The 26,389-nt window shown below is 36.5% G+C and overlaps 1 protein-coding gene across 1 annotated transcript in view; it reads left to right on the plus strand.

Annotated features, from left to right (window-relative positions):
- AHI1 (Abelson helper integration site 1) overlaps window positions 1–26,389 on the plus strand; it is a 212,338-nt gene that overhangs the window by 96,064 nt on the left and 89,885 nt on the right. The window contains exon 21 of the mRNA XM_065931304.1: window positions 5,121–5,238. Within this exon, the coding sequence (XP_065787376.1) occupies window positions 5,121–5,238 (118 nt within the window). The remainder of the gene's footprint in view (window positions 1–5,120; window positions 5,239–26,389) is intronic.

Genomic DNA, 26,389 nt, shown 5'->3' on the forward strand with positions numbered 1-26,389 from the left:
AGTGGTTGTTATAATATAGAAAGCTTTGTTTGCCGTACTAAAAAGTATGGATTTTATCCAGTGGGACAGTTGATGATGGGTTTTAAACAAAAGTGTTGCTCAATCAAATTAGCATTTTAGAAAAATCACGCTGGGGTAGCAATAGAGAAGAAGAATCAAGAGATGGGAAAACAAATCTGGAGACAACTGCAGTGGCAGCACTGATGGCAGAGAAGGAGTGGAATCCGATGCCAGAGCAGCTGACTGCCTAAATGAGCAACTCTGTGTGGGGTGTGAGGATGCTGTCTAGGGTGATGCCCATCTGTCTGGCTGGAACAGCAGAGTGGGTGATGAGAGCATTCCCTGAGGAAGTGGACGGCATAGGAAAGGTTCATTTGGTTCTGAACTTACTGATCAGAAGAGTTTTAGATGAAAAATTCGTCAGCATAAAAGGCAGATGAAGCGATGAAAACATACATCTTTGCCTGGTATAACCATGTGGTGTGAAGGAAGTAGAGAGCCCAGTGAGTCTAGCAAGCAACATGGAGAAACAGGGGCAGGATCACCAACAGAAAATGGTTTCCCAGAAACGGGAGAGTGATTGACAGTGTCAGAGACCTCAGAGCCCGAGTGAATCTGCCAAATTTGATCATTTGAAGTCCATGATGACTTTAGCTTCAGATTTAGTGTTCTGATAGATATAAGCTTTGTTGTAGCTGCTTGAAAGTGAATGGCTGAGCTATATAGATAGCAGTTATTGGCTGTTTTTCAAGAGCTTTAACTTTCAATGAATGTTAAGGAAATTTATAGAATGATGGTAAGAATTACTTGTTTACTGTTTTGTAGTAAAGTGAAAAGAGTAATGCTTATAGCCTATAGACAAACACCCAGGAGAGAATTTGGAAGAGCCTTAGGGATAGCCACATGGAGAAGGAAATGGCAACCCACTCCAGTATTCTTGCCTGGAGAATCCCATGGACAGAGGAGCCTGGCGGGCTGCAGTCATGGGTTTGCACAGAATCAGACACAACCAAGCATGCATGCAAAGATATTCAAGGGAACAGTTGGGGGTTAATTTTAAATGGAAGAGTACCTCTTTATCTGGGCTTCCCTGATAGCTCAGTTGGTAAAGAACTCGCCTGCAATGCAGGAGACCCTGGTTCGATTCCTGGGTCGGGAAGATCCCCTGGAGAAGGGAAAGACTACCAACTCCAGTATTCTGGCCTGGAGAATTCCATGGACTGTACAGTCCATGGGGTCTTAAAGAGTCAGACATGACTGAGCGAATTTCACTTTCACCTGTTTATCTGATTACTGGAAGAAAAGAGAGGCGGACAGGTGTAAGAGGTATGTTCTTGGAAGTGAAGATTTCTGGGGATTCAGGTCCAAATTCTCTCTCTGGAGTAAGGAAATATACTGAGAGAGAAAGGAGGTGAAGGTTTGTATTGTAGCATGCATCAGGTTAATTGGCTTTCTCTGAGGCATATTACTGCTTGGTAAGTGGTTTGAACCAGTACTAGATCTTAATTTTGAGCTTTACACAGGGGAATATATTAGTAATCTTTGAACCACCAGCCCTTATACTCAAAAAATCTTGATTAAATGTTACAAAATAAAACATTGTGATGACTGATCCCCATTTGAATTCTGGTTTAGTTAATACTGTAGGGGTGAACTAATTTGAGGAGAGATTTTCTAGCTCATTACCCCACTGTAAAAATTTTTCCTTAACAGTAACAATGTTTCTTCCTAATCCCTCACTTCATTGTCCCAACTTATAAGGGCACTATCTGGGACCTAGAGAGATCATGTTGCATTTCTCTTTATGACATCATGGCCTACTCATTTCTTAGGTTTTACTAACCTCGATATCACAGAAATGTAAGCTGCTTTTAGAACTTATGAGGTGTTCGGATAACTGACTTCAGATAACTTGAATCTCACTTTGGCTCAAGTTTTCTGTTTAACTTGTTTTGTAATACTGGGATTTTAATTTTTACAGCAGACATATAATTTGCAACAAAAAATTTCCTAGGTGCTGGTTTTAGAAGTGTCTTCAAATTAAAGTGTTATCTGCACTGTTGTTCAAATTTAGTTTTAAAAAAATAGATGTCCTGAAGAAGGGGGACACATTTGTTATAATATCTTTTCTGTTATCATTAAAAGCAAGTATGAAGTGTCTTCACAAGTTGAAACTTTGAAAACAATTTTTCAGGTGGATAAAGCATATAAAGTCAGCTAAAACGATTAGACTTGTAAGTATATGTGGAAATGAGTGTTACATATCTCCCAATGGTTTTACAATTTAATCACTAAAATGTAAACTGTTGCTAGCCTGTTTAGCTTTGTACATTCAACTTCAGGTTAGAGCAATGACTTTTTTTTAACATGAAAATTAACCCCTCCTAGAGAATTAGTATTTGCATATTTTACTCAAAACTGTTTATACCCTGAAAGAGCAGGCAAAACAGTTTTTGTGATTAACTTGGCAGTTCTAGGTGGTTGTTTTTTTCTTTTCTTCCATTATGAATTTTATTAAATTTTTATGCTTTGCATTTTCCACAGTATGGAGGCATTAAACTGACTTTGGCAGACTGTGGTTTTTGCATGAAGCAAGCAGAAAAGTGTTTTGTAAAAAGAGGATAGATTGTTGTAGGGTAGACTATCTTAGCCAACCTTTCTGTTGTTGTAAAATTATTAAGCAATTCTTTTCCACAGCATATGTTTCAAAAATAGATATTGCTTCACTCTGTATAATGGTTGTTATTATTTTTCTTCCTTTAAATGAACTAGTGAATATGTGTAAGCTCACTTTGAAAATACTTTGAGTTCTAATTTCAGATCACTATAGTGATTAACAATTATCCCATACTTTAGAAACTGAGTTATCCTCCCTGTTATGTTGCCGCTCATCACTTCACGAGCATTTGAATAGTCTCTAAAGATATGTCAAGAGAGGGCAGAAGTGTAGAAATGCTTAGAAAAAACATGTAATTATAGATCATAGTTGAATTTTTTAAAACAGCATTTTACTTAGAAAAAGTGGCAAGTCTTTCAGTTTGAGTGGAGCCATTCAAGTATCCTATTTGAGCTTTCTTGGTATTCACTTTTTGCTTTAGCACAAGTTATTTTCTGAAGAGGAAGACTGAAAAGCAAATTTGTGTGTATGTGTGTGTGTGTGTGTGTGTGTGTGCACATGTGCGTGTCCAGCATACACCTGTTTTTTTGCACCAGATTTCAAAATGCTTTGTTTGACAGGTAGGATTAAAATTTTCAAGAACACAGAAGTAAAACTGAAAAATGATTCTAAAAAAGAGAAGTGAATTAAATAGTTAAGTGATAAATATGTCATTGTGTATATAGTACTTCCATATAAAAGCATAGCATTCTGAAAATTTTACTGCATCATCTTACTGCATTACATATTTATAATTACCCTTGCTTGTAGTGATATTAATAATAATAACTAATATTTATATAACACTTGATTTGTATAGAACTTTAGGGTCCCCTTTGTGAACATACTATGTTTAATCTATTTCATTAATGTTATTTAGTGCTTTAGGGTTAGCCTGTGTTTTAATACCAATTCATTGTTATTAGTCTTCAAGCACATTTCCTTTGACGTTTATTTACTATTTTTATTACCTCCAATTAAAGTTGGAAAATGAAATTCAATGATCTTATGTGATTTCATTGTTACTTTATTTAGCTGTTGTATCAATGTAAATAGTCAACTTTAATTTTGGTCACTGTTTAGTAATGGCTCCTTATAGAATTTTTCTGGCTGGATATTTTTTCTTAGCATTGATGTAATATTTGACCCCATCTAGTAACTACTTTGAAAATATTTTTATTTTTCATAAGATGATACCACAATAGTTTAGGAACCTTAGAGCTATACTCACACATGATCTTAATTGACTTTTTCACAAAAATATCTTTCTTTCAAAAGAAAAACTTAATCTGATATACCATTTACTGTCACTATTTGAAAGAAGAGAAGCATTTACAAATATTATGTAAATAATGAGTCAGATAAAGGGCATGTAACCACAACCCAGTACTGTTGTTCTATGTATAGAACATCAAAAGGGAATTTTTAAATACTAATAAAGTGGAAGTCCTCTGTATAGTTTTGATTATTTCAAAAAAGAGACAGAAAGAAGCTACTTTCCTATACTAATATTTACATACCATAAACTGTCATTTTTAACCGTTCATTTATTAACAGATTACTTTTTTACAGAAAATTAGAAATTTAAACATTTCCATTTTTTCAAAATTCGATCACATTTTATCATGCTTTCTGAAAGTGATAAAAATACTAAGATGTAATGATTGATTTATTAATAATGAAAAAGAGACTAGATCCCTGCTGAAATTTTCTGAATTGCAAGAGGAACTTACTAATTTACTAAACATTTAAGCCTTTTTCTGTGAAGTGTATTTTTCATACACTTACAATGTTACAATGTAGTTACATTGTAGTTACAATATTGCGCTTGTTATGCATTTCATTTCATTTGAGTACAGACCATTGTACTTGGACAATTGTAGTAGAATTTTTGTGTTGTAGAACATTGTATTTACTTATAGAAATTTGCCTGTTCATTCTTTGAGTTGTTTTTTGAAAACTGTCTGAAGAATAAAATTTTTTGATACAGTAGAAACTATTTCACTTGGCAAGTTAAGTTGCAGCTGTGTTATCTATGTCACCATGATACATATAAACATGAACATTACAGGTGTTTTCTGTACAGTATCTGAAAAGGAAGTACCTGTTCTTTCAAAAATGCTAAGGAAATGTGGGATGTGAAACATTTTAAAACTCTTTCTTAATTGAAGCAGTCAAGGAGTCACTTATTTTTTGCATTTTTTTTTTTTTTGGCATAACTTTTAAGACCACTCTAAGTTACTAATAAAGTCAGTTCCATGATAAGCAAACTTGTTTTCAAAGTAAGGCAGATTGTAAAAACTGTGGAGTTTTGTAAACTCTTAAAAACTAAGCATATAAATCATTGTCACTCCTTTTGACATGTTCCCTGGTTTGCATCGTAAGCAAATATTTCTCATCCACTATTTGCATCAGTAACCCAGGAAATTACGCTTTCCTTTCTGATTTGCCTTTCCTATTTCAGGTCAACAAAAATCTCTCATTCACTTCGACATCAGCCGCCCCACAGCAGTCTAAGTCAAAACAATCAAACATGCTGGACGCTCATCAGATTCTGCGTCAGTTTGGTTTCACTCAAACCGGTGAGCTCCTTTCTTACTTTGACTATTCTGTAAATGTTCAGATTCTATTTTTTAATGGATGTCATGCATTTCACTACAGAAGTACTACTGCTCATAACGTTAAAACGGTCAGTTTTCACACTTGGTGAATTATATTCCAGCATTTTTTTCTTTAGAAATTACTAGATTATTTCAAAAGCAAATTTGAATTTGGTAACTTTAATGGTAGAGACTCTCATCCTCTATTCTTGTGAGCAGATAATAATTGAAAAGTCACAAAACATGAGATTTAAATCTGATTCAGTTTCCTTTGGGTAAAGGAACCGTAGTTTATGGATAATCAGATTTTGTAATTCATTTCAAAGAAAGCCCAGGTAAAATGCATTTTGGTAGAAACAGGATGCATCCTGCCAAAACATCACGTTTCTTCAAAATTGGAAAATTAACAAATATGCAAAGAAACTAGTTATTAAAATGTATATCAATCACAGAGTTGAAACAAATTATACAATTGCAAATTTTAGGTGAATATTTTAAATTAATTTGAATAATATTTTCAAAGAATCTCAAACAAAAAACATCGAGGTGAGAAGTGTGTATTTTTGGTATTGAAAGATGTCTGCTTCTAACGTTAGCTTTTGGTATTTTATAGTATTTTTTTTCTACTATGGAAACCTTTCAGAAAGATGAGAGAACTGAGAGTCACAAAACAGGTGTCCTTGACATAGAGGAGAAGAAGAAACTCGAGCTTGAAAAGATCAGCTTAATTTATTTAGAAATTTAGGAACAATATTACTTTTCTACTTTAAAGGTATTTGGAGTTTACATATGATTTAATGTAATATCGCTGAGTTACATGTTAGTTCAGTTCAGTCGCTCAGTCATGTCCAACTCTTTGCGACCCCATAAACCACAGCATACCAGACCTCCCTGTCCATCACCAACTCCCGGAGTTTACTCAAACTCAGGTACATTGAGCCGGTGATGCCATCCAACCATCTCATCCTCTGTCGTCCCCTTCTCCCCCTGCCCTCAATCTTTCCCAACATCAGGGTCTTTTCAAATGAGTCAGCTCTTCGCATCAGGCGGCCAAATTATTGGAGTTTCAACTTCAACATTAGTCCTTCCAATGAACACCAAGGACTGATCTCCTTTAGGATGGACTGGTTGGATCTCCTTGCAGTCCAAGGGACTCTCAAGAGCCTTCTCCAACACCACAGTTCAAAAGCATCAATTCTTCGGTGCTCAGCTTTTTTTATAGTCCAACTCTCACATCCATACATGACTACTGGAAAAACCATAGCCTTGACTAGATGGACCTTTGTTGGCAGTTTTGTGTCTGCTTTTTAATATACTGTCTAGGTTGGTCATAACTTTTCTTCCAAGGAGTAAGCATATTTTAATTTCATGACTGCAGTCACCATCTGCAGTGATTTTGGAGCCCCAAAAAATAAAGTCTGCCACTGTTTCCCCATCTATTTGCCATGAAGTGATGGGACCAGATGCCATGATCTTAGTTTTCTGAATGTTGAATTTTAAGCCAACTTTTTCACTCTCTTCTTTCACTTTCATCAAGAGGCTCTTTAGTTCTTCACTTTCTGCCATAAGGGTGGTGTCATCTGCAAATCTGAGGTTATTGATATTTCTCCCAGCAATCTGATTCCAGCTTATGCTTCTTCCAGCCCAGCGTTTCTCATGATGTACTCTGCGTATAAGTTAAATAAGCAGGGTGACGATATACAGCCTTGACGTACTCCTTTTCCTATTTGGAACCAGTCTGTTGTTCCATGTCCAGTTCTAACTGTTGCTTCCTGACCTGCATACAGGTTTCTCCAGAGGCAGGTCAGGTGGTCTGGTATTCTCATCTCTCTCAGAATTTTCCACAGTTTGTTGTGATCCACACAGTCAAAGGCTTTGGCATATTCAATAAAGCAGAAGTAGATGTTTTTCTGGAACTCTCTTGGATTTTCGATGATCCAACGAATGCTGGCAATTTGATCTCTGGTTCCTCTGCCTTTTCTAAAACCAGCTTGAACATCTGGAAGTTCACGGTTCATACATTGCTAAAGCCTGGCTTGGAGAATTTTGAGCATTACTTTACTAGTGTGTAAGATGAGTGCAATTGTGCGATAGTTTGAGCATTCTTTGGCATTACCTTTCTTTGGGATTGGAATGAAAACTGACCTTTTCCAGTCCTGTGGCCCACTGCTGAGTTTTCCAAATTTGCTGGCATATTGAGTGCAGCACTTTCACAGCATCATCTTTCAGGATTTGAAATTGCTCAACTGGAATTCCATCACCTCCACTAGCCTTGTTCGTAGTGATGCTTCCTAAGGCCCACTTGACTTCACATTCCAGGATGTCTGGCTCTAGGTGAGTGATCACACCATCGTGAGTAACTGGGTTGTGAAGATCTTTTTTGTTCAGTTCTTCTGTGTATTCTTGCCACCTCTTCTTAATAGCTTCTATTTCTGTCAGGTCCTTTATTGTACCCATCTTTGTATGAAATGTTCCCTTGGTATCTCTAATTTTCTTGAAGAGATCTCTAGTCTTTCCCATTCTATTATTTTCCTCTATTTCTTTGCATTGATCGCTGAGAAAGGCTTTCTGATCTCTCCTTGCTATTCTTTGGAACTCTGCATTCAAATGGGTATATCTTTCCTTTTCTCATTCGCTTTTTGCTTCCCTTTTTTCATAGCTATTTGTAAGGCCTCCTCAGACAACCATTTTGCTTTTTTGCATTTCTTTTCCATGGGGATGGTCTTGATTCCTGTCTCCTGTACAATGTCACGAAACTCTGTCCATAGTTCATCAGGTACTCTGTTTATCAGATCTAGTTCCTTAAATCTATTTCTCACTTCCACTGTATAGTCATAAGGGATTTGATTTAGGTCATACCTGAATGGTCTCATGGTTTTCACCCCTTTGTTCAATTTAAGTCTGAATTTGACAGTCAGGAGTTCATTTTCTGTGCCACAGTCAGCTCCCAGTCTTGTTTTTGCTGACTGTATAGAGCTTCTTCATCTTTGGCTGCAAAAAATATAATCAGTCTTATTTCGGTATTGGCCATCTGGTGATGTCCATGTGTAGAGTCTTCTCTTATGTTGTTGAAAGAGGGTGTTTGCTATGACCAGTGGGTTCTCTTGGCAGAACTCTTTGCCCTGCTTCTTTCTGTACTCCAAGGCCAAATTTGCCTGTTACTCCAGGTGTTTCCTGACTTCCTACTTTTGCATTCCAGTCCCATATAATGAAAAGGACATCTTTATTGGGTGTTAGTTCTAAAAGGTCTTGTAGGTTTTCATAGAACCGTTCAACTTCAGCTTCTTCAGCATTATTGGTCGGGGCGTGGACTTGGATTACTGTGATACTGAATGGTTTGCCTTGGAAACGAACAGAAATCATTGTCATTTTTGAGATTGCATCCAAGTACTGCATTTCGGACTCTTTCGTTGAGTATGATGGCTACTCCATTTCTTCTAAGGGCTCCTGCTACAGTAATAGATGCAATGGTCATCTGAGTCAAATTCCCTCTTTCCAGTCTGTGTTAGTTCGGTGATTCCTAGAATGTTCACGTTCACTCTTGCCATCTCCTGTTTGACTGCTTCCAGTTTGCCTTGATTCATGGACCTAACATTCCAGGTTCCTATACAATATTGCTCTTTACAGTATTGGACCTTGCTTCTATCACCAGTCACATCCACAGCTGGGTCTTGTTTTTGCTTTGGCTCCATCCCTTCATTCTTTCTGAAGTTATTTCTCCACTGATCTCCAGTAGCATATTGGGCACCTACCCACCTGGGGAGTTCATCTTTCTGTGTCCTGTCTTTTTGCCTTTTCATTCTGTCACATGTTACAGTAGGAAAATACCTGGATCAAGAGCTCTTATGTTCAGTCCTGGCTGTGCCTTTCATTATCCTTGTTACCTGCAAATGTTAGGATCTTCATTTGAAAACTGGGAATGATGTTTGCATTATATATTGTTGAAGATCAAGTGACAAAGCACATATGAAAACACTCTATAAGCATTAGATACTTTGTGAATGTAACATACTTATATTGTAAACATGATTAGTGTGTACATTAGCTTTGAAAAAGTACTTTGAGTTCTAATTTTAAGTCACTCTGGTAATTAACGATTGTCCCGAACCTTAGAAATTTTAAATTTCTCGTGTGTCAGATATTTGCCATAAGTTTGAGCAATAGTTTTGCTCTTCTTGTGTATAGTGGAGGGCATGGCATGTGCGCCTCCTACAGATGTATTCTCTGCACCCTCGCTTGGGCTTGACACTTGGTTTGCCTTCAGACCACGTCATTTTAATGAGCAGGAGGGAGGAGGGAACCTGGCTCCACCACTTGACGCCTGTCTTTCTGCTGAGGTCTAAAATTGTTCCTGAAAAAAATCTTGCCTTCCACATTTCAGGATTAAGAGTGTAAAACATAAGTCTGATCAAGTTAGCAGATTGATTAAAGTTCATTCAAGTAGTATCTTAAGTTTATCAGCCAACAAGGTGTAGATAATAGATACAAAATTCTTTCTTTTTCTGTAAAGGGAAAGAGCAGAGAGGAAGGCTTTGAAATGGAAGAGTGATTACCACTCTGACAGATAAAGGTTAAAGATAAAGAATAAAAGGAAAACCAGATATGATAAAGGCAAGCCTTGCAAACTTCACAATTTTACCTCGGATTCACTTCATTTACCTTCAGCTTTCATGGTCATATAAGCCTTGAGTGGGACTTTAAATCATGCATATCCCTTGATGTGAGCACTGTCCCAGGAGCATGACCAATACGCCATGTAATACCTCGTAGGACTGCTTTGCTTGATCTTTAGTTATTCTCATTTTAAGGCATATCTTTCCTATAAAATTTGTTGAGAGACTTCTGTGGCAGTCCAGTGGCTAAGACTTCAGGCTTCCAGTGCTGGGGACACAGGTTCAGTCTCTGATCAGGGAACTAGGACGACACCTGCTTCACAGCCAAAAAAAGAAATTTGTTGAGATGTCATTGTATAAAAAACTTACAAAAGCAGAGTATGTAGTCCATTGCAAAGTGGTCAAATCCATCTTATTCATTAAGAAGCCAATCTTTGTGGAAAAAAATCCTGCACTAGGAAACGGTGCAGTGAACTAGTTTCTACACTTGGCTCCACTTCTGAATGACCAGAATTTTTAGCAGTTTCTTTAAGCTTCAGTTTTTTCCATCCTTGCAGGTAAATGAGGGCTCTGGATTTGGTGAGTTTCTGTCTTAAAAATTCTGTGAGGGGGACAATAGTTAAGTGTTCTTGACCGTACAAATAATCTATTAGACTCTGAAATGAAGGACTATGAAAATAATATAGACAGGATGTTTAAAAATAAAAATCTTACTGAAAAGCTGTCTAAATATGAAGTCTTATGTGTAGATCTTTCACTCTGTAAAGTATAGAGAAATACAATTTACACAGAGGTAGTCAGTATGGGCCTACTGGCCTTCATGCCAGAAGCTTAAGAAGAGACCTTGATTCAATACATATTATATATAAGTGAGTTTACATGCTGGAAGTTTAGAGCCAGGGGTGGGTTTATCGTCTGCTATCACTTCTGTTGACCTCATTCCAGGTGAGTTCTGGGTAATGGAGATTGCTAGAGAGGTATTTGTTTCTTCTTTGGTTTGTTTTCTTTAGAGTTTCTCGAATACTGTCTTTACTTATTCTAAAATCATTCTAAGTAACTACTTTGCTTAAGGTCGTTACTTAAATATATGGACTAAATAAGACAGTCTCTGTCCTTAGGAAGCTTACCATCTGGTTGGGAACACACATGAGCATGCAGCAAATTATATGAGTTCAGTTCAGTTCAGTCACTCAGTCGTGCCCGACTCTGCAGCCCCATGAACCGCATCACGCCAGGCCTCCCTGTCCACCACCAACTCCCAGAGTCCACCCAAACCCATGTCCATCAAGTCGGTGATACCATCCAACCATCTCATCCTCTGTCGTCCCCTTCTCCTCCTGCCCTCAATCTTTCCCAGCATCAGGGTCTTTTCAAATGAGTCAGCTCTTTGCATCAGGTGGCCAAAGTATTGGAGTTTCAGCTTTGACATCAGTCCTTCCAATGAACATCCAGGACTGATCTCCTTTAAGATGGACTGGTTGGATCTCCTTCCAGTCCAAGGGACTCTCAAGAGTCTTCTCCAACACCACAGTTCAAAAGCATCAAATCTTTGATGCTCAGCTTTCTTTATAGTCCAACTCTCATACATGACCACTGGAAAAACCATAGCCTTCACTAGACGGACCTTTGTTGACAAAGTAATGTCTTTGGTTTTCAGTATGCTGTCTAGGTTTGTCATAAATTTCCTTCCAAGGAGTAAGTGTCTTTTAATTTCATGGTTGCAATCACCATCTGCGGTGATTTTGGAGCCCAGAAAAATAAAGTCAGCCACTCTTTCCCCATCTATTTGCCATAAAGTGATGGGACCGGATGCCATGATCTTAGTTTTCTGAATGTTGAGCTTTAAGCCAACTTTTTCACTCTCCTCTTTCACTTTCATCAAGAGACTCTTTAGTTCTTCTTCACTTTCTGCCATAAGTATGGTGTCATCTGCATATCTGAGGTCATTGATCTTTCTCCCAGCAATCTTGATTCCAGCTTGTGCTTCTTCCAGCCCAGTGTTTCTCATGATGTACTTTGCTTATAAGTTAAATATATGACAATATACAGGTCATTAAAATCTGTTTTGTATAGTTCTTCTGTGTATTCTTTTGTGTAACATTTTAGAGAAGTGCACAATTTTTTAAATAATGTAACTGAAATCTAAGACCTGCTTGACTTCACATTCCAGGATGTCTGGCTCTAGGTGAATGATCACACCATCATGGTTATCTGGGTCATTAAGATCTGTTTTGTATAGTTCTTCTGTGTAACTTCTTATAGAGAAGTGCAAAATTTTTTTAAATAATGTAGCTGAAATCTATTATATGTGTGTCATAATTTCACCAGAGAGTCTGTGGTATCCTTATATAAACCCATTGTCAAAGGCAGATTACATGTAAACTGGAAATATGATAGTTCTTCTATTTCAAAGGGAGAAAAAGAAAACACTTACGCAAAAATTAGGTTAGAATAACTTAAACACAGGTGATGGTAAAAGGGAGTTTCCATTTTAAGGAAGGTAAAATGAGTTCAAAGTCCTCTTTCATACTACCAGAGTTGGCAGAATTTTCTGTTAGTATTACTTAATGAACTTCAAACTATTCATTGAAAAAGAATGTTTCATTGAATTCTGATTTCAGATCTCCAGAATTCTAAGGCTTAAGTTCAGGTGTGGGTTGGTGAAAGGAATTAGTTCGCTACCATAGATAATTTACAGAATTAACTGATTTTCTGTAGGCAGATGTCCTTAAATTTGCTTTATGCTGCTAACGAGCCACTCTTCTGAATCCAGTGCTTGTGTGTTTTGGTGGGAAAAGCACTAGACCTGGGGTCAAGAGGCCAGAAGGGTTGGGCCTGAACTCTAATTCTGCCACTTCACAGCTGTTACCTTGGGTAGCTTCTCTCTCCCAGTATAATGTCTCTACTTTCTCTTCAGATGCTTTTTCTACTTCATAGAATTATAAGGATATGAAAGGTATTTTTAATACTTTGAAATCCATAAGATACTGTGAGATAAACATCATGAGATTCTATGGGGAATTCTTTTTAAGTTTGAAATTATACAGTTTGCACTGTGGCCAAAGGAATGGAGGAAATTCTTATTTTAAGACATGATTTAATATAATGTGTTGTGATGATGGTTAAGTGATGATAGAGAAAATAGCATGTCAGAGAGGCAAATGTGGATTCTCAAAAGAGAATTTTGAGAATCATGCCAAAAAAGACATTAAGTTGAAGTAATTAGAAGACAAGTTTTTGAACAATACCTCAAATATAAACAATCCAACTAGAACCTACTTAACTTTTGAAACTTTGGCTTTCTGTATAAGTACCAGCCCACACAAAACCCCTGGAAATGGGACTGTTTTAATATTTGGATTTTTCTGGACACTGAGAAAAAGACCTTGATCACATGGATTTTTTTTCTTCTAACACATCATCACTATTTTATATTCCCTTCCACAAAGAAGAGATTTCATTTGTTAGATAATTTTTGTTGTCATTAGTAATTGGATTCTCTAAAGCTGGTGTTTGATGGTACATTAAAATATAAGATGTTGTTTTAATAACCAATATGAGGGTTTTACTGAGTGATTCTCCAGTGATTTGACTTAATCTACTTGTTGAAGACTGAAGCATATCTGTACTTGTAATAAAAGTGCCTATATTTCTTCAGTAATATCACTTGAATTAGTAAACTGTTTCTAACCATGTTCATAACTTAAAGTATATTCTATATATTTGTGTGTGTATGTGCTAAGTCACTTCAGTTGTGTCCATACTCTTTCTGACCCTATGGACTATAGTCCACCAGGATCCTCTGTCCATGGGATTCTCCAGGCAAGAATACTGGAGTGGGTTGCCATGCCCTCCTCCAGGGGATCTTCCCAACCCAAGGATTGAACCCACATCTCATGTCTTCTGCATTGGCAGGTGGATTCTTTACCACTCGAGCCACCTGGGAAGCCCATTCTGCATATTTATTCTTTACTAATTTGAACATCATTTTTATCAACTCAAGTGAATGTTAATATACTTAATGAATAATCTTCATGCATAAGATTAGGCACTTAGTATCATGGTCTACATTGAGATTTCTCCTGATACCCTCTGAAGAGAAAATATGAATGTAGGCATTTCTCTTCATCTGAATCTGATGATTTGAATGAGCTTAAATTTATGTACTATTTTATAGACATTTATTTTGTGAGAAGCTATTTTATAGAATATTTATATGGTGTATATGATTCTTACTTTACAATTTTCAACCTTTTCCTCCCGTCCGTTAAAAATAGAAGATTTGCTGTATGTTTTTCCTCTTTTTAGTCACATTTCTCTGTGTGTGTGTTTGTATTTTGTTTAAGAACCTACTAAATTTAGTTGTAAACTGTACTGTGACATTTGCCCAGTGGGTTAATTTTTAAAGTAAAATAATTAAGTTACTGAAAAATAGCAAGAAAGCAACTGAAAACCATAAACTATAGGAAATTAAAGTGAGATCTTACTGATTTAATGAACATGAAAACTACATAATGTCATTGTAGCATAGCCAGAGTACATGCCAGATCCCTGAATTTGTATTTTATAGATGTTCTGATGTTTACCTGCCAGATCACTGAATTTGTATTTTATAGATATTCTGATGTTTACCTTTTTACCAAAGATTTACAATTGATGTGATAACAAATGCTTGATTTGCCTTTTTTATATTTTAAATATTTATAGAAGTTATTTGCATAAGACATCTTTTTTTAAAAAAAAATCAAATACAATATTTCTGAGAATTTAAGCAAAGTTAAATAGCTATTGTAGTTTATGTGGCTCTGAAATATGAAATCTAATCTTAGAAAAGATTTTCACCTTCACATTTGTATAGTGAGATATATTCAGTTCAGTTCAGTCGCTCAGTCGTGTCTGACTCTTTGCGACCCCATGAATCGCAGCACGCCAGGCCTCCCTGTCCATCACAAACTCCCGGAGTTTACTCAAACTCATGCCCATCAAGTCGGTGATGCCATCCAGCCACCTCATCCTCTGTTGTCCCCTTCTCCTACTGCCCCCAATCCCTCCCAGTATCAGGGTCTTTTCCAAGGAGTCAACTCTTCACATGAGGTGGCCAAAGTACTGGAGTTTCAGCTTCAGCATCAGTCCTTCCAATGAACACCCAGGACTGATCTCCTTTAGGATGGACTGGTTGGATCTTCTTGCAGTCCAAGGGACTCTCAAGAGTCTTCTCCAACACCACAGTTCAAAAGCATCAATTTTTCGGTGCTCAGCTTTCCTTACAGTCCAACTCTCACATCCTTACATGACCACTGGAAAAACCATAGCCTTGACCAGATGGACCTTTGTTGGCAAAGTAATGTCTCTGCATTTTAATACACTATCTAGGTTGGTCATAACTTTCCTTCCAAGGAGTAAGCGTCTTTTAATTTCATGGCTGCAGTCACCATCTGCAGTGATTTTGGAGCCCAAAAAAATAAAGTCTGACACTGTTTCCACTGTCTCCCCATCTATTTCCCATGAAGTTATGGGGCCAGATGCCATGATCTTAGTTTTCTGAATGTTGAGCTTTAAGCCAACTTTTTCATTCTCCTCTTTCACTTTCATCAAGAGGCTATGTTAGATTGGTGCAAATGTAGATGTGATTTCGGACTGTGAATTTTGAATCATTGTAACTAGACTCAAACACATATTTATTAATCAAAATAGGAACCATTACAATCAATACATTTTTACCAAAGAGAAATGTTTGTTTATTCCTATAGCATAAAAAGTCCATAATTCAAGGTTTGAAAAATTCTTGGAAAGCATTTTCTGTTTCCTCTTGGTTGAAGTGTTTTCCCTGCAAAATGTTATTGAGATGCTTAAAGAAATGGTAGTTGGTGGGTGAGAGGTCAGGTGAAAATGGTAAATGAAGTAAAACTTCGTAGCCCAATTCATTCAACTTTTGAAGCATTGGTTGTACAACGTGTCTTTGGGCATTGTCGTGGAGACGAATTGGGCCCTTCCTGTGGACCAGAATTGGCTGCAGGCATTGCAGGTTTTGACTCATCTCATCGATTTGCTGGGCATACTTCTCATATGTAGGGGTTTCACCGGGATTTAGAAAGCTGTGGTGGATCAGCTGGGCAGCAGACAACCAAACAGTGACTGTGACCTTTCTCTGGTGCAAGTTTGTCTTTGAGAAGTGCTTTGGAGCTTCTTTTTGATCCAGCCACTGAGCTGGTCCTCACCAGTTGTCATATACAGCCCACTTTTTGTTGCACATCATGATGTGATGAAGAAGTGGTTCGTTGTTGTTGCATAGAATAAGACGGTGCTTCAAAATGACAATTTTTTCATTTCAGTCAGCTCATGAGGCACTCACTCACGGAGCTTTTTCACCTTTCCAGTTTGCTTGAAATGTTGAACAGCCATAGAATGGTCCACATTGAGTTCTTTGGCCCGTGTGGTTGTAAGAGGGTCAGCGTTGATGACCCTCTCAGTTGGTGGTGGTCAGCTTCCGATGCCAGCCCCTGCACTCCTCATCTTCAAGGCTCTTGTCTGCAAAACCTCCTGAACCCCCACTGCGCTGTATGTCCGTTAGCAGTTCCTGGGCAAGATGCATTACGGACATGGTTCTGCTGCCTTTCCATCCGCTTTGAACTCGAAGTAGAAAATCGCTCAAATTTGCTTTTTGTCTAACATCATTTCCATAATCTAAAATAAAATACACAGCAAGTAATAAGTCATTGGCAAAAAAATATAAAGTGAGAAATATGCATTTAGACCATGTATAACATAACCCACATTTAAGAATGTATTCCAATATCAAAAGGCAAAGATCAACAAAGACCAACCGCAATTACTTTTGCACCAGCCTAATACACACCAGCCACTTTTTGTCATATATGTGATTGAACTGTGATCATTGCCATGAGTGAGGTTGAGTTTCCTGAAAGGAGTTTCTGTATTTTACTCTTGATATTCGCATTACCATTTTTCAGGTGGAAACTTTGGACTCCTTCTCCTTTCCTTTTTCTAACTAATCAGCCCTCTCATTCCTTTATTCTAAATCTTTCTTAATTCACCAATCATCCATTTGACCTTCATGGTTTCTTTCTTGTCCTGTTTGTTCCTTTTTCCTAGTATCAAAGTTCTCTGGATGTCATTGCTGCTGCTGCTGCTGCTGCTAAGTCCCTTCAGTCATGTCTGACTCTGTGCGACCCCATAGACGGCAGCCCACCAGGCTCCCCCGTCCCTGGGATTCTCCAGGCAAGAACACTGGAGTGGGTTGCCATTTCCTTCTCCAATGTGTAAAAGTGAAAAGTGAAAGTGAAGTCGCTCAGTTGTATCTGACTCTTAGCAACCCCATGAACTGCAGCCTACCAGGCTCCTTCATCCATGGGATTTTCCAGGCAGGAGTACTGGGTGGATGTCATTATATCTTCCTAAATCTCTCTAAGTTCTCTTCTCTGAATTGACATTTCCTCTATGTTCAGTTTTTTTCATCTGTTCATATATCCTGTGCTTTTCTTTTATGCTAACGATTTTTCCTTTATATCTGATGATCTTTGGTGTCTGTTTTTTTAAATGAAGGACTGGGTACAAATATGGTATCCTTTCCTCTTCTGTTGGGTAAGTAACTCTTTCATTAGCTATTTTGTCATCTGAGCAGAAAGCCTATCGAGAACTTTGTATATGTGGCTAAAACATATTAACTGGCAGCTTATATTTAGGGTAAACAGGCAAAATAAATGAATTCACCTGTCAGGCTGTCAGACTAATTGCCAGAAAGAGAATAAGCAGGTTAACAGTATCCACTGTCTTCTCTCTTTCCAGATGGTTTGTTCAGTATTTTTTCTCAGAGACAGTACCACTTTTTTTGTGTGTGTGTGGTTAATGCTCAGCAATATTCATTTTATGTGGGATCTACATCCTGTTTGGCCCAAGTGTTTTACGTATGAACCTTCGATGATTTCTCCTGGGTTTTATTTTATTTCACCCCCTTACCAATACACTGATTCACTGTTCTCAACTCCTCTTGAGTTTTATTGTCCAGGAGATTCTATATCTCCTACAGCCCATGGTAATGTTTTCAGACAGATGTTTCGAATCACTTTTCATCTTCTCTAAGTTTGTTGAAATCTCTAATCTGTTCTTTCAGTCTCACCAGTGACCTGTACACACCGCCGATTCCAATGGTCAGTTCTCTGTCCTTATCTTGCTTGACCTATCAGCGGCATTTGACACATTTGATGGCTTCTTAACACATCGTTTCCGGGCCACCGCATCCTCGGTCTCTTTCTCTTATCTCAGTAGTCGCTGCTCTGCATCCTTCTTTGCTGTTCTTCCTCTTCTCTTCCTTGTCTTCTTAGACTGCTCCACTGCAATCTGATCCGCTTTCATCCCCTATATATATAATACATATTCACTTCCTTGGCAATCTCACGACTAAGGAAAAACCACACGCCCCGTGATTCTCATGTTAGTCTTCAGCCCAGACCTCTTTCCTGAATTCCAGACCAGCACAGTCCATGTGGGACCCTTCAGGCTCATGTGACGGTGGAATACTCGAAATGTGTTTTGTGTGACTTAGAAACTAAATTTTTAATTTTCCTTCATTTCCATTTAAATTTAAATAGCTAAAAAAAAAATTTAAATAGCTACACATGGCCGGTAGCTGTCATTGTGCACAAGTTCAGACTTATATCTACTTTGATGTAAATCTTTATTATCTGACATCAGACAAATCAAGTGTTACGATATTAAGACTAGGTTCCCCATTTTTTATTTAAGCACAAATAATGCTTTTAATATTAAAACTTTCCTGAATATATCATCCTGAAGATTTCATGACATTTCATCATCATGATTGTGCAGATGTTATTAACAAACAGTATTGATTAACTTGAATAGAGAGTCCAGAAGTTTCTTATTTTTCATATTTAAATTAGTACTACATATTCTAGTAGCACTTAGCCAAGAGGTCAGAAACACTGAATTTGGATTCAGATTCTGTTTCTTATGCTATGACCTGGAGCAAGTTATTTCATCTTAGTGACTCGTCGTTTGAAAATAGAGGATAGGAAAGTGTTTACTGCAAGTGAAAGTTTTTAAATACCAACCTATGTTTGACTTACCATGCAGTAGAGTTATAGATAGTATCTTTATGACTATATCCAGAACTGTTTTAATCATTGAACTTTTTGATTTTTAACTTCCCACTAAACTTTAGAAAGAGAAATCACTATGCTCTTACAATTAAATTTAGTGACTGTCTTAAGTGAAAATCCATGTTCTGTTAGTACATAAATATTTTTTTCAGAATACAACTTCTAGGCATACTAATTAAGACATTTCCAAGACAAAAGGAGTTTTTATTACTTAATCCTAAGATAGGAGATGTTGAAGGTTTCAACTTCCCTATCAGAACATAATTCATATCCTGATGGAAATCATGAATGTTTTGTACTTTACTGCTGTGCCTCCAGGGAAAATTGATAGTATCAGTAACCAATCTACTCAGGGTGAGGATTAGAGGAAGAATTACAACAACTTTATATTGACTGCAGCAGGCAAGTTGGGAGGGCAGGTTATAAAATGCAAAATTATTTTCGAGCAGGCCTAACTTATGGTCTGTTTAATATCAGTCATAAGACACATTTTACTGTTTTTATAAGTTCATATTGAAATTGACAGTTTTTCCATTTTTAAGGTAGTTAGGCATACAAAAAGATGTTGTGGGATATATTCCCGAATATGTTCTTACAAGGTTTTCTGTACATTTTTTTGGTGATAATAAATTAGTGCCTAGTCTTAAAGGAAATGAGTATTCTATAATATCAAAGCCTTTCTTCAGTTGCTAGATATTATGATTATTTTTAGTTTTTCAGCACTATATAATGTATCAAAATGTTGACCATATCTCTGACAATGAAGAATAGTTTAGTTCATGTTTAAAGTAGAATAAATTTTACTCCATATTAATCATCTATATGCATTCCTTTCCTTTATATGTCTACACATTAGCATTTTCATGTATTTCCCAACACTGTCCATGCCAGTCTTTATGTTCTGTTATTCTGTGAAAAGTTATGACTTTGAAAATTAGTTATATTTTTATTGACTAATCTTGCTTAGAGTAGGCACTACTTAGAATGAAGAAAGCAGCTCTTTATGTTTCCCTTCCCCTGGTCATTGGGAAAAATGAAATACCATTTAATAAATATAATCATTATCATAAATAAATCATTTTGATAAATCATTATCAAAATAAATATCATAAAAATGATAATTTTTATTTCCTTTGTAAATTTCCACCTCCCAAAGTAACTGTTTTGTGAATTAAGTCTATGACAAGAAATGCTTTAGTTTTTAAACATTTTGGTTGTGTCTGCTGAAAGCCCTGGAAATTCAGAGGAGGAGGGTTATATAAATGAAGTTTTCATTTACTCTTACTCAGGTTATACTTTTCTAAGTTGTACTCAGAATAGCCTAAGGCTTCTCGTAGAGTAGCTAACTGCATACTTTTGCATTTTGTGGTTTAGTCAGTTTGGTCTGGATAGTGAAGAGACTGTGATATCATAGAATTTACTGGTAATGTTTTCTGGAAATGAATATCCATCACTTATTGAAAATGTCAACTAACAATGGAAATTAGGTTGAGGAACCAGACCTTCTGGTAATGATAGAGATGTCTAGATAATGTTGATTTGTATTTTCCAGAATTTTAAACATGTGTTTTCAGGAAGCTTTTTCCTTGAGTAAAAAGTGAATGAGATGTAAAGAATTACTCTGTTTTTTTTTTCTGCACGTCTGAGAGCAAAGTTGATGACAAATATGGAAACTAAGAATTGACTAAGTGGAATGACTGGTCATTTTTTTTTTTAATAGTTTAAGCTGTTTTTGCAATGTAAATGTTTGACAAGTAAAAAGAACATTTTTCTAATGCTCTAATTTCAATTTACTTTTTTTCGACTTTCTTCTCTGAAAAAAATTCAATTACAATAATAATATAATAAAATTGAGGATGATTTTTTACTAGTGTCCATCTTTTTCTTTTTCTTTTTTTTATCAAAACCAGAAATACTATATTTTAGTACAAGCGCTCTTCAAAAAGCTGTTACTGAGTTTAAAAAATAAAAGCTTTTTTATACTTTACCAAAAATTAATTCATATAGTTTATCAACCAGTGTTGATGGTGAGTTTACTAGGTGTGAGGGACTGTGCCAAGCCCTACGGAAATGGAAGATGAAAGACCACCCTCACAGTCCTCCCAGGCTAGCTGGGGAATCCAGCAGGCAAAGAAGTAGTTATAAGATATTGGAGAGGTGATTTCAACAGGAGATAAGCATGAAACACTAAGGAAACAAGGAGAAAGGAATTGGTTTGACTAAAGGTATTAATTCTGTGTTGTCTTTACAATGTAGAACAATATTATCCATTTAAGACTGCTCTAAAATGGCAGTTTAGAGTTAGGAATCTGAATTTTGTTGCTGGCTTTTTATATGACTAATATGTCACAAGCCACGTCATAACCTTAACTGCTATGTTACTCCTTTCAAATGTGTCTCCCAGGAGTATTCTGGGAATAAGTGAGTTAATACATAGAAAACCTTCCAGTTTCTTTTATATTAATGTGTGTGAGTGACACTTTATGTGTGCGCTGTGTATACTTGCCCTTCTTTTGAAAGAAATCCCAGTCTTTCACATTTCAAAGCTATTAAATCTAATTAGGCAGGTTTTTGTTTTGTTTTGTTTTTTTATCAATTTAGAATTAACAAAGTTTGGGGATTTTTCCAGAGGTGGTCTTGTTTTCCTTTTTTCTTCATTTTTTTTTTAGTTTTGTAGTAATATTATGAGACTTGATATTTAATGTCATCTCAGGCTTTTCAATCTGTATATTTTCAAGTGAAGATTTAATAAAGAGTTGAAAATGAAACACTTTAATGTTAAAGTCAGTTATAAATGCACAGTATAACAATTAGGCAAGTTAATGTACTTCTTAGTATTCATTGAACTTTGAACAGGGAAAAAATTAATGCAATATAATCATATTTTTTAAATGACTTCTCATTGCTTTGAGTTGTCAAAAACATCTTCTAAATTGTCATGCTTATGTTCAAAATTTTATTATCTCTCCCTAAAATTTAAATTGTATCTTTCATGACTAGACCTGGGAAAATGAGTTCTCTCTTTCTTATATTCTCAATACCATACCACTACAGTAGATGAAAATAGCTTTCCATTATTAAAGGCCTTTCTAATGTTAACTTTCTTATTTTGTGTATGTGCTTTGTTTTTTAATTTTAAACGGTGTTTAATTCCTGCACATGCAGAAACTGGGAATGCAAGATTCATTCATACATTGAGTAAGTACCCAATGCGTACTTACTTTGTCCCAGGCACAGTTCTAAGTGTTACGTGAATATATCAGTGAACCAAACAGATAGTAATCCATGTCCTTGTTTAAACTTAACTTCCAGCAGAGACAGACAGACAGTAAGCAAATAAATATAGAGTAAATAACCACGCAAGGAAAGGGGGTAGCCTGAGCTGGGAAATGGGTTAGGTTGACGTCTTTAATGGGGGGAGGCCAAGGAACGCTTCACAGAGAAGGTGACACTTGAGCAGAATTTTGAAGAAGAAAGAAAGCCATGTGGTCTGAAAGAGTAGCATATACAACCAAGATGCCCAGTCAGGAATATGCTTGGTGTGCATTTTGCACAGCAAAAAAAGGTGAATATGGCTGGTGTGAAGGAATGTTGGGGAGAGTGGAATGTCAGAGTGGTAACAAGAGGCCGTATATAAATGCAGTTAAAAGCCCTGCCCTATCCCCGGTACTGGCAGTATTCACTAGAGATGCATTTTCAAAAGGGCAAGGTGGGTGGGACTGTACAGTTTAATACTTGCTATAATTAAAGATAGGAACAAAAAAATACTGGAGAGTAGATATGATGTAAAGCAGAAAAGTAATTGTTATAAAATGAGAAGACTGACTTACAAAAGGTATTAGTGCATTCCATCTAGGAAGGCTGTTAAAAGATTATGTTAACTATATAGTGGGAGAACAGGACTGAAATAAGCTAGAGATGTGAAGTTATTAACGTATTAGAAATTTGGAATATGAATGGTAAGAGATAGAGAAGTAGAATTTGAGGATAACTAAGGATTCTAATTTCGGTGAATGAGTGAATGGCAATCCATGAACAAAAATACTGAATAGAAATATTGGGGAAATGGTACTGAATTGTATTTTGGATATAATGAGTTTGAGATGCCTGGCAGACATCTGGATTGGGATATCAAACAGCTTGTAGTTTTATTTGAGCCTTATTTATTAAATATCTTACTATGACTCAAGCCCTGTGCCAGGAACCAGACTGCATACTTTGAAATATAGGCTTGGATCATAAGTATAGATTAAGGAGTGAAGGGCATATGTGTAGTCTTTAAATCCACAAAAGTTAGGAAGATAAGCTGAAAGAGACTGTTGAAGAAACTAAGAACCATTAGGATGACTGTGAGATCCATAGCTGGGTATTTGCTGCCTCAAAAGACAATAAAAGAAACGCTGAAAATACAGAAAAGCTTTTTTTTTTTTTTTTCTTGGTGCTATGTCTTTTTAAAAATTCCTCACTGCAGCGACAAATCTGAATAAAAAAGAAATAACCTGAATTATATGATTACCCTTCATCTTTTTGTAGCTGTACTTGTGATTTGCAAGGGACCATATAACATTGTTCAAATAATTAATAACAGTATTAAAGACAGATTAAGTTATATTTTAAGGATTAAACACCAGAATTGAAGTGTTTTTGTCCTTGTCTCAATTTTATTAGAAACATACTTGACTGTTCTCAGATTGCATATCTAGAGCATGTCACAAAAGATATGATTTGCACAGACTTCAGTCTCTTGTTATAAGAAACTGATGAAATACTAAAAATTCTTTTCCGTTCTTAAGTGGAAATAAGAACTGTGAGATTTTGAGGCGTGATTGGCTAGCATAATTAAATTATTTGCGTATCAGTTTATGAGTCAGTTAAAGAAATACTCGCTTTACATATTCATTGGATCTGTAAATTTAATTTTTTGACTGATATTTGGGACTAAACAGCACAGATTATTTAGAGACTGGTATAGGCAGGAAATCTTCCCAGAAGGTATGAGACAGAACTGAAGCACAGAAAGACTGAATTATACCCACTGTTGGTGCTGGGACTGAAGCCCCTGAGTCACACGGTCTGATTGATGTGTTCTTCACCATCTAGCTGCTCACTTCTCCTTGCTTGCTTTATGCTTTTTCACACGCATTAATTTACTAGTCTCAGAGTTTATGGACCTCTTTCACCCTGCCTCCTAGTGTCTTATGTCCTCATTCATGTTTACATACTTCTGGTGAGTGCCTTGCTACCTGATTCCATGACTAACACAGGAAAGCCTACTAATCTGTGGTCTGAATATTCGCTGCTTTACCTCTGTCTGTGATGTACAGACATCCAAACATTGTAGATTCAAGGCCTGTAGCCTTTGATGTTTCTGAATCTGGAGAAGTTTTTCCGTATAATAAATGAAAAATGCAGTTTTCAAAGAATATTCTCTTTCTGAAATCTTTAAAATATGTAGCGGGCTTTCCATAGCATCCTGAAATATCTGATACAAAATAAATGTTAACATTTTATCAGGTTAAATGAGGATAAGCCACTGTTAAAATTCACATTTACTAAAAATTCCATTTTAGATGAATATTTAGAAAAATATGTGGAATATGGGATGCCTATACCCATGGAGAATCTGTAACCAGTTCTGCTGCAAGATGTTTTTGTAATTCTCATTTTCTCTATTCATGTATTCAGTCATTCACCACGCGTTTATTGAAGATGAACTGCTTGATGCAAGAAACTAAAACAAGTTTTACTAAGTACAGTGATGGAAATGCTGTGATAGAGGATTGTATGGGAATACTAAGGGAGGGAGACGTGTCGGGGGCATCTAAATCAGGAGTGGGGCGAGGACAAGAAAATCGCCTGGTGTTTCCCGGAGAGCACAGTGCTTGCTCTGACTTGGAGGGATGTCTGAATGGCTGTGTGCTGATCTGAGTTAAGCACTTCTCTGGCAGTGTGGGGTGTCATTGGAAAGTCCACAGAACAAATCAGGGAGTTGGATTAGAAAGCTCTTTCAATAATCCAAATGATGAGTGTCCCAACAAGTAGTGAGAGAGAGAGGAAGGGGCAGGCTTTATATTTATTTGTGTGTATATATATATACACACACACACACACATATATGTGTGTACAGATATCTATATGCACACACACATATATATGTATGTGTATATTTTATAATAAATTTTTAATAAAAATTTTTAATTAAATGTATGATAAAGTCAATATTTTTGCCTCAGGTTGTATGAGGCAGGCCATTAAGTTCTAACAAGAATTCATTACTAGAATCACCAACCTTTGTCCTATAAATATTTAATTATATTGCTTGAAAGTGAAAGTGAAAGTCACTCAGTCATATCTGACTTTTTGAGACCCCATGGACTGTAGTCCATGGAATTCTCCAGGCCAGAATACTGGAGTTGGCAGCCTTTTCCTTCTCTGGGGGGATCTTCCCAACCCAGGAATCGAACCCACTTCTCCTGCATTGCAGATGGATTCTTTACCAGCTGAGCCACAAGAGAAGCCTTAAACCTTAGTTCTACATGTATTTAAAGGCTGTTGAAAACATATGGCAAATATAGAATTTTTTTAATTGAAATATACTTGATTTACAATATGTTGCAGGTGTGCAATGTAATCATTCAATATTTTATAGATTATACTCCCTCTAAAGTTGTTATAAAATATTGGCTATCTTCCCTGTGCTATATGATATGTCTTTGAGTGAGTGTGAGTGATAGTCGCTCCCTTGTGTCTGACCCTTTTTTTGACCCCATGGACTGTATAGCCTGATCCTGGCAGATTTACATTTCTCTGATGATTGCTGAGGTGGAGCATCTTTCCATGTGTCTGTATGTCTGTCTTTGGAAAAATTGTCTATTCAAGTCACCTGCCCACTTTTTGAATCAGATTATTTGTTTTTTGATATTGAGTTGTATGTGCTGTTTATTTATTATGTATATTATTTATTGGTCATATCATTTCCAAATATTTGTTCCTGTTCAGTAGATAATCTTCTCATTTTGTCAGTGGTTTCCTTGGCTATGTAAAATCTTTAAGTTTAATTAGGTTCCATTTATTTATTTTTGCTTTTGTAGTCTTTGCCTAAAGAGAAGATGGGGAAAAAAATTTGCTTCAATTAATGTCAAAGAGTGTCCTACCTGTGTTTTCTTCTAGGAGTTTTATGATTTCCAGTCTTTAGTTTAGGTCTTTCATCTATTTTTAGCTTTTTTTTTTCCTATCTGGTGTGAAGCAATGTTCTAACATCCTATTTTTTTACAGTTAGCTGTCCAGTTACCCCAGTATCACTCATTGAAGAGTCTGTCTTTTCTCCATTGTTTATTCTTGCCTCCTCTGTTGAGCCAGACCTGCCTGTTGTAGGTCAGA

This window comes from Muntiacus reevesi, chromosome 3, assembly GCF_963930625.1.
Source record: "Muntiacus reevesi chromosome 3, mMunRee1.1, whole genome shotgun sequence".
NCBI classification, from domain to species: Eukaryota; Metazoa; Chordata; class Mammalia; order Artiodactyla; family Cervidae; genus Muntiacus; species Muntiacus reevesi.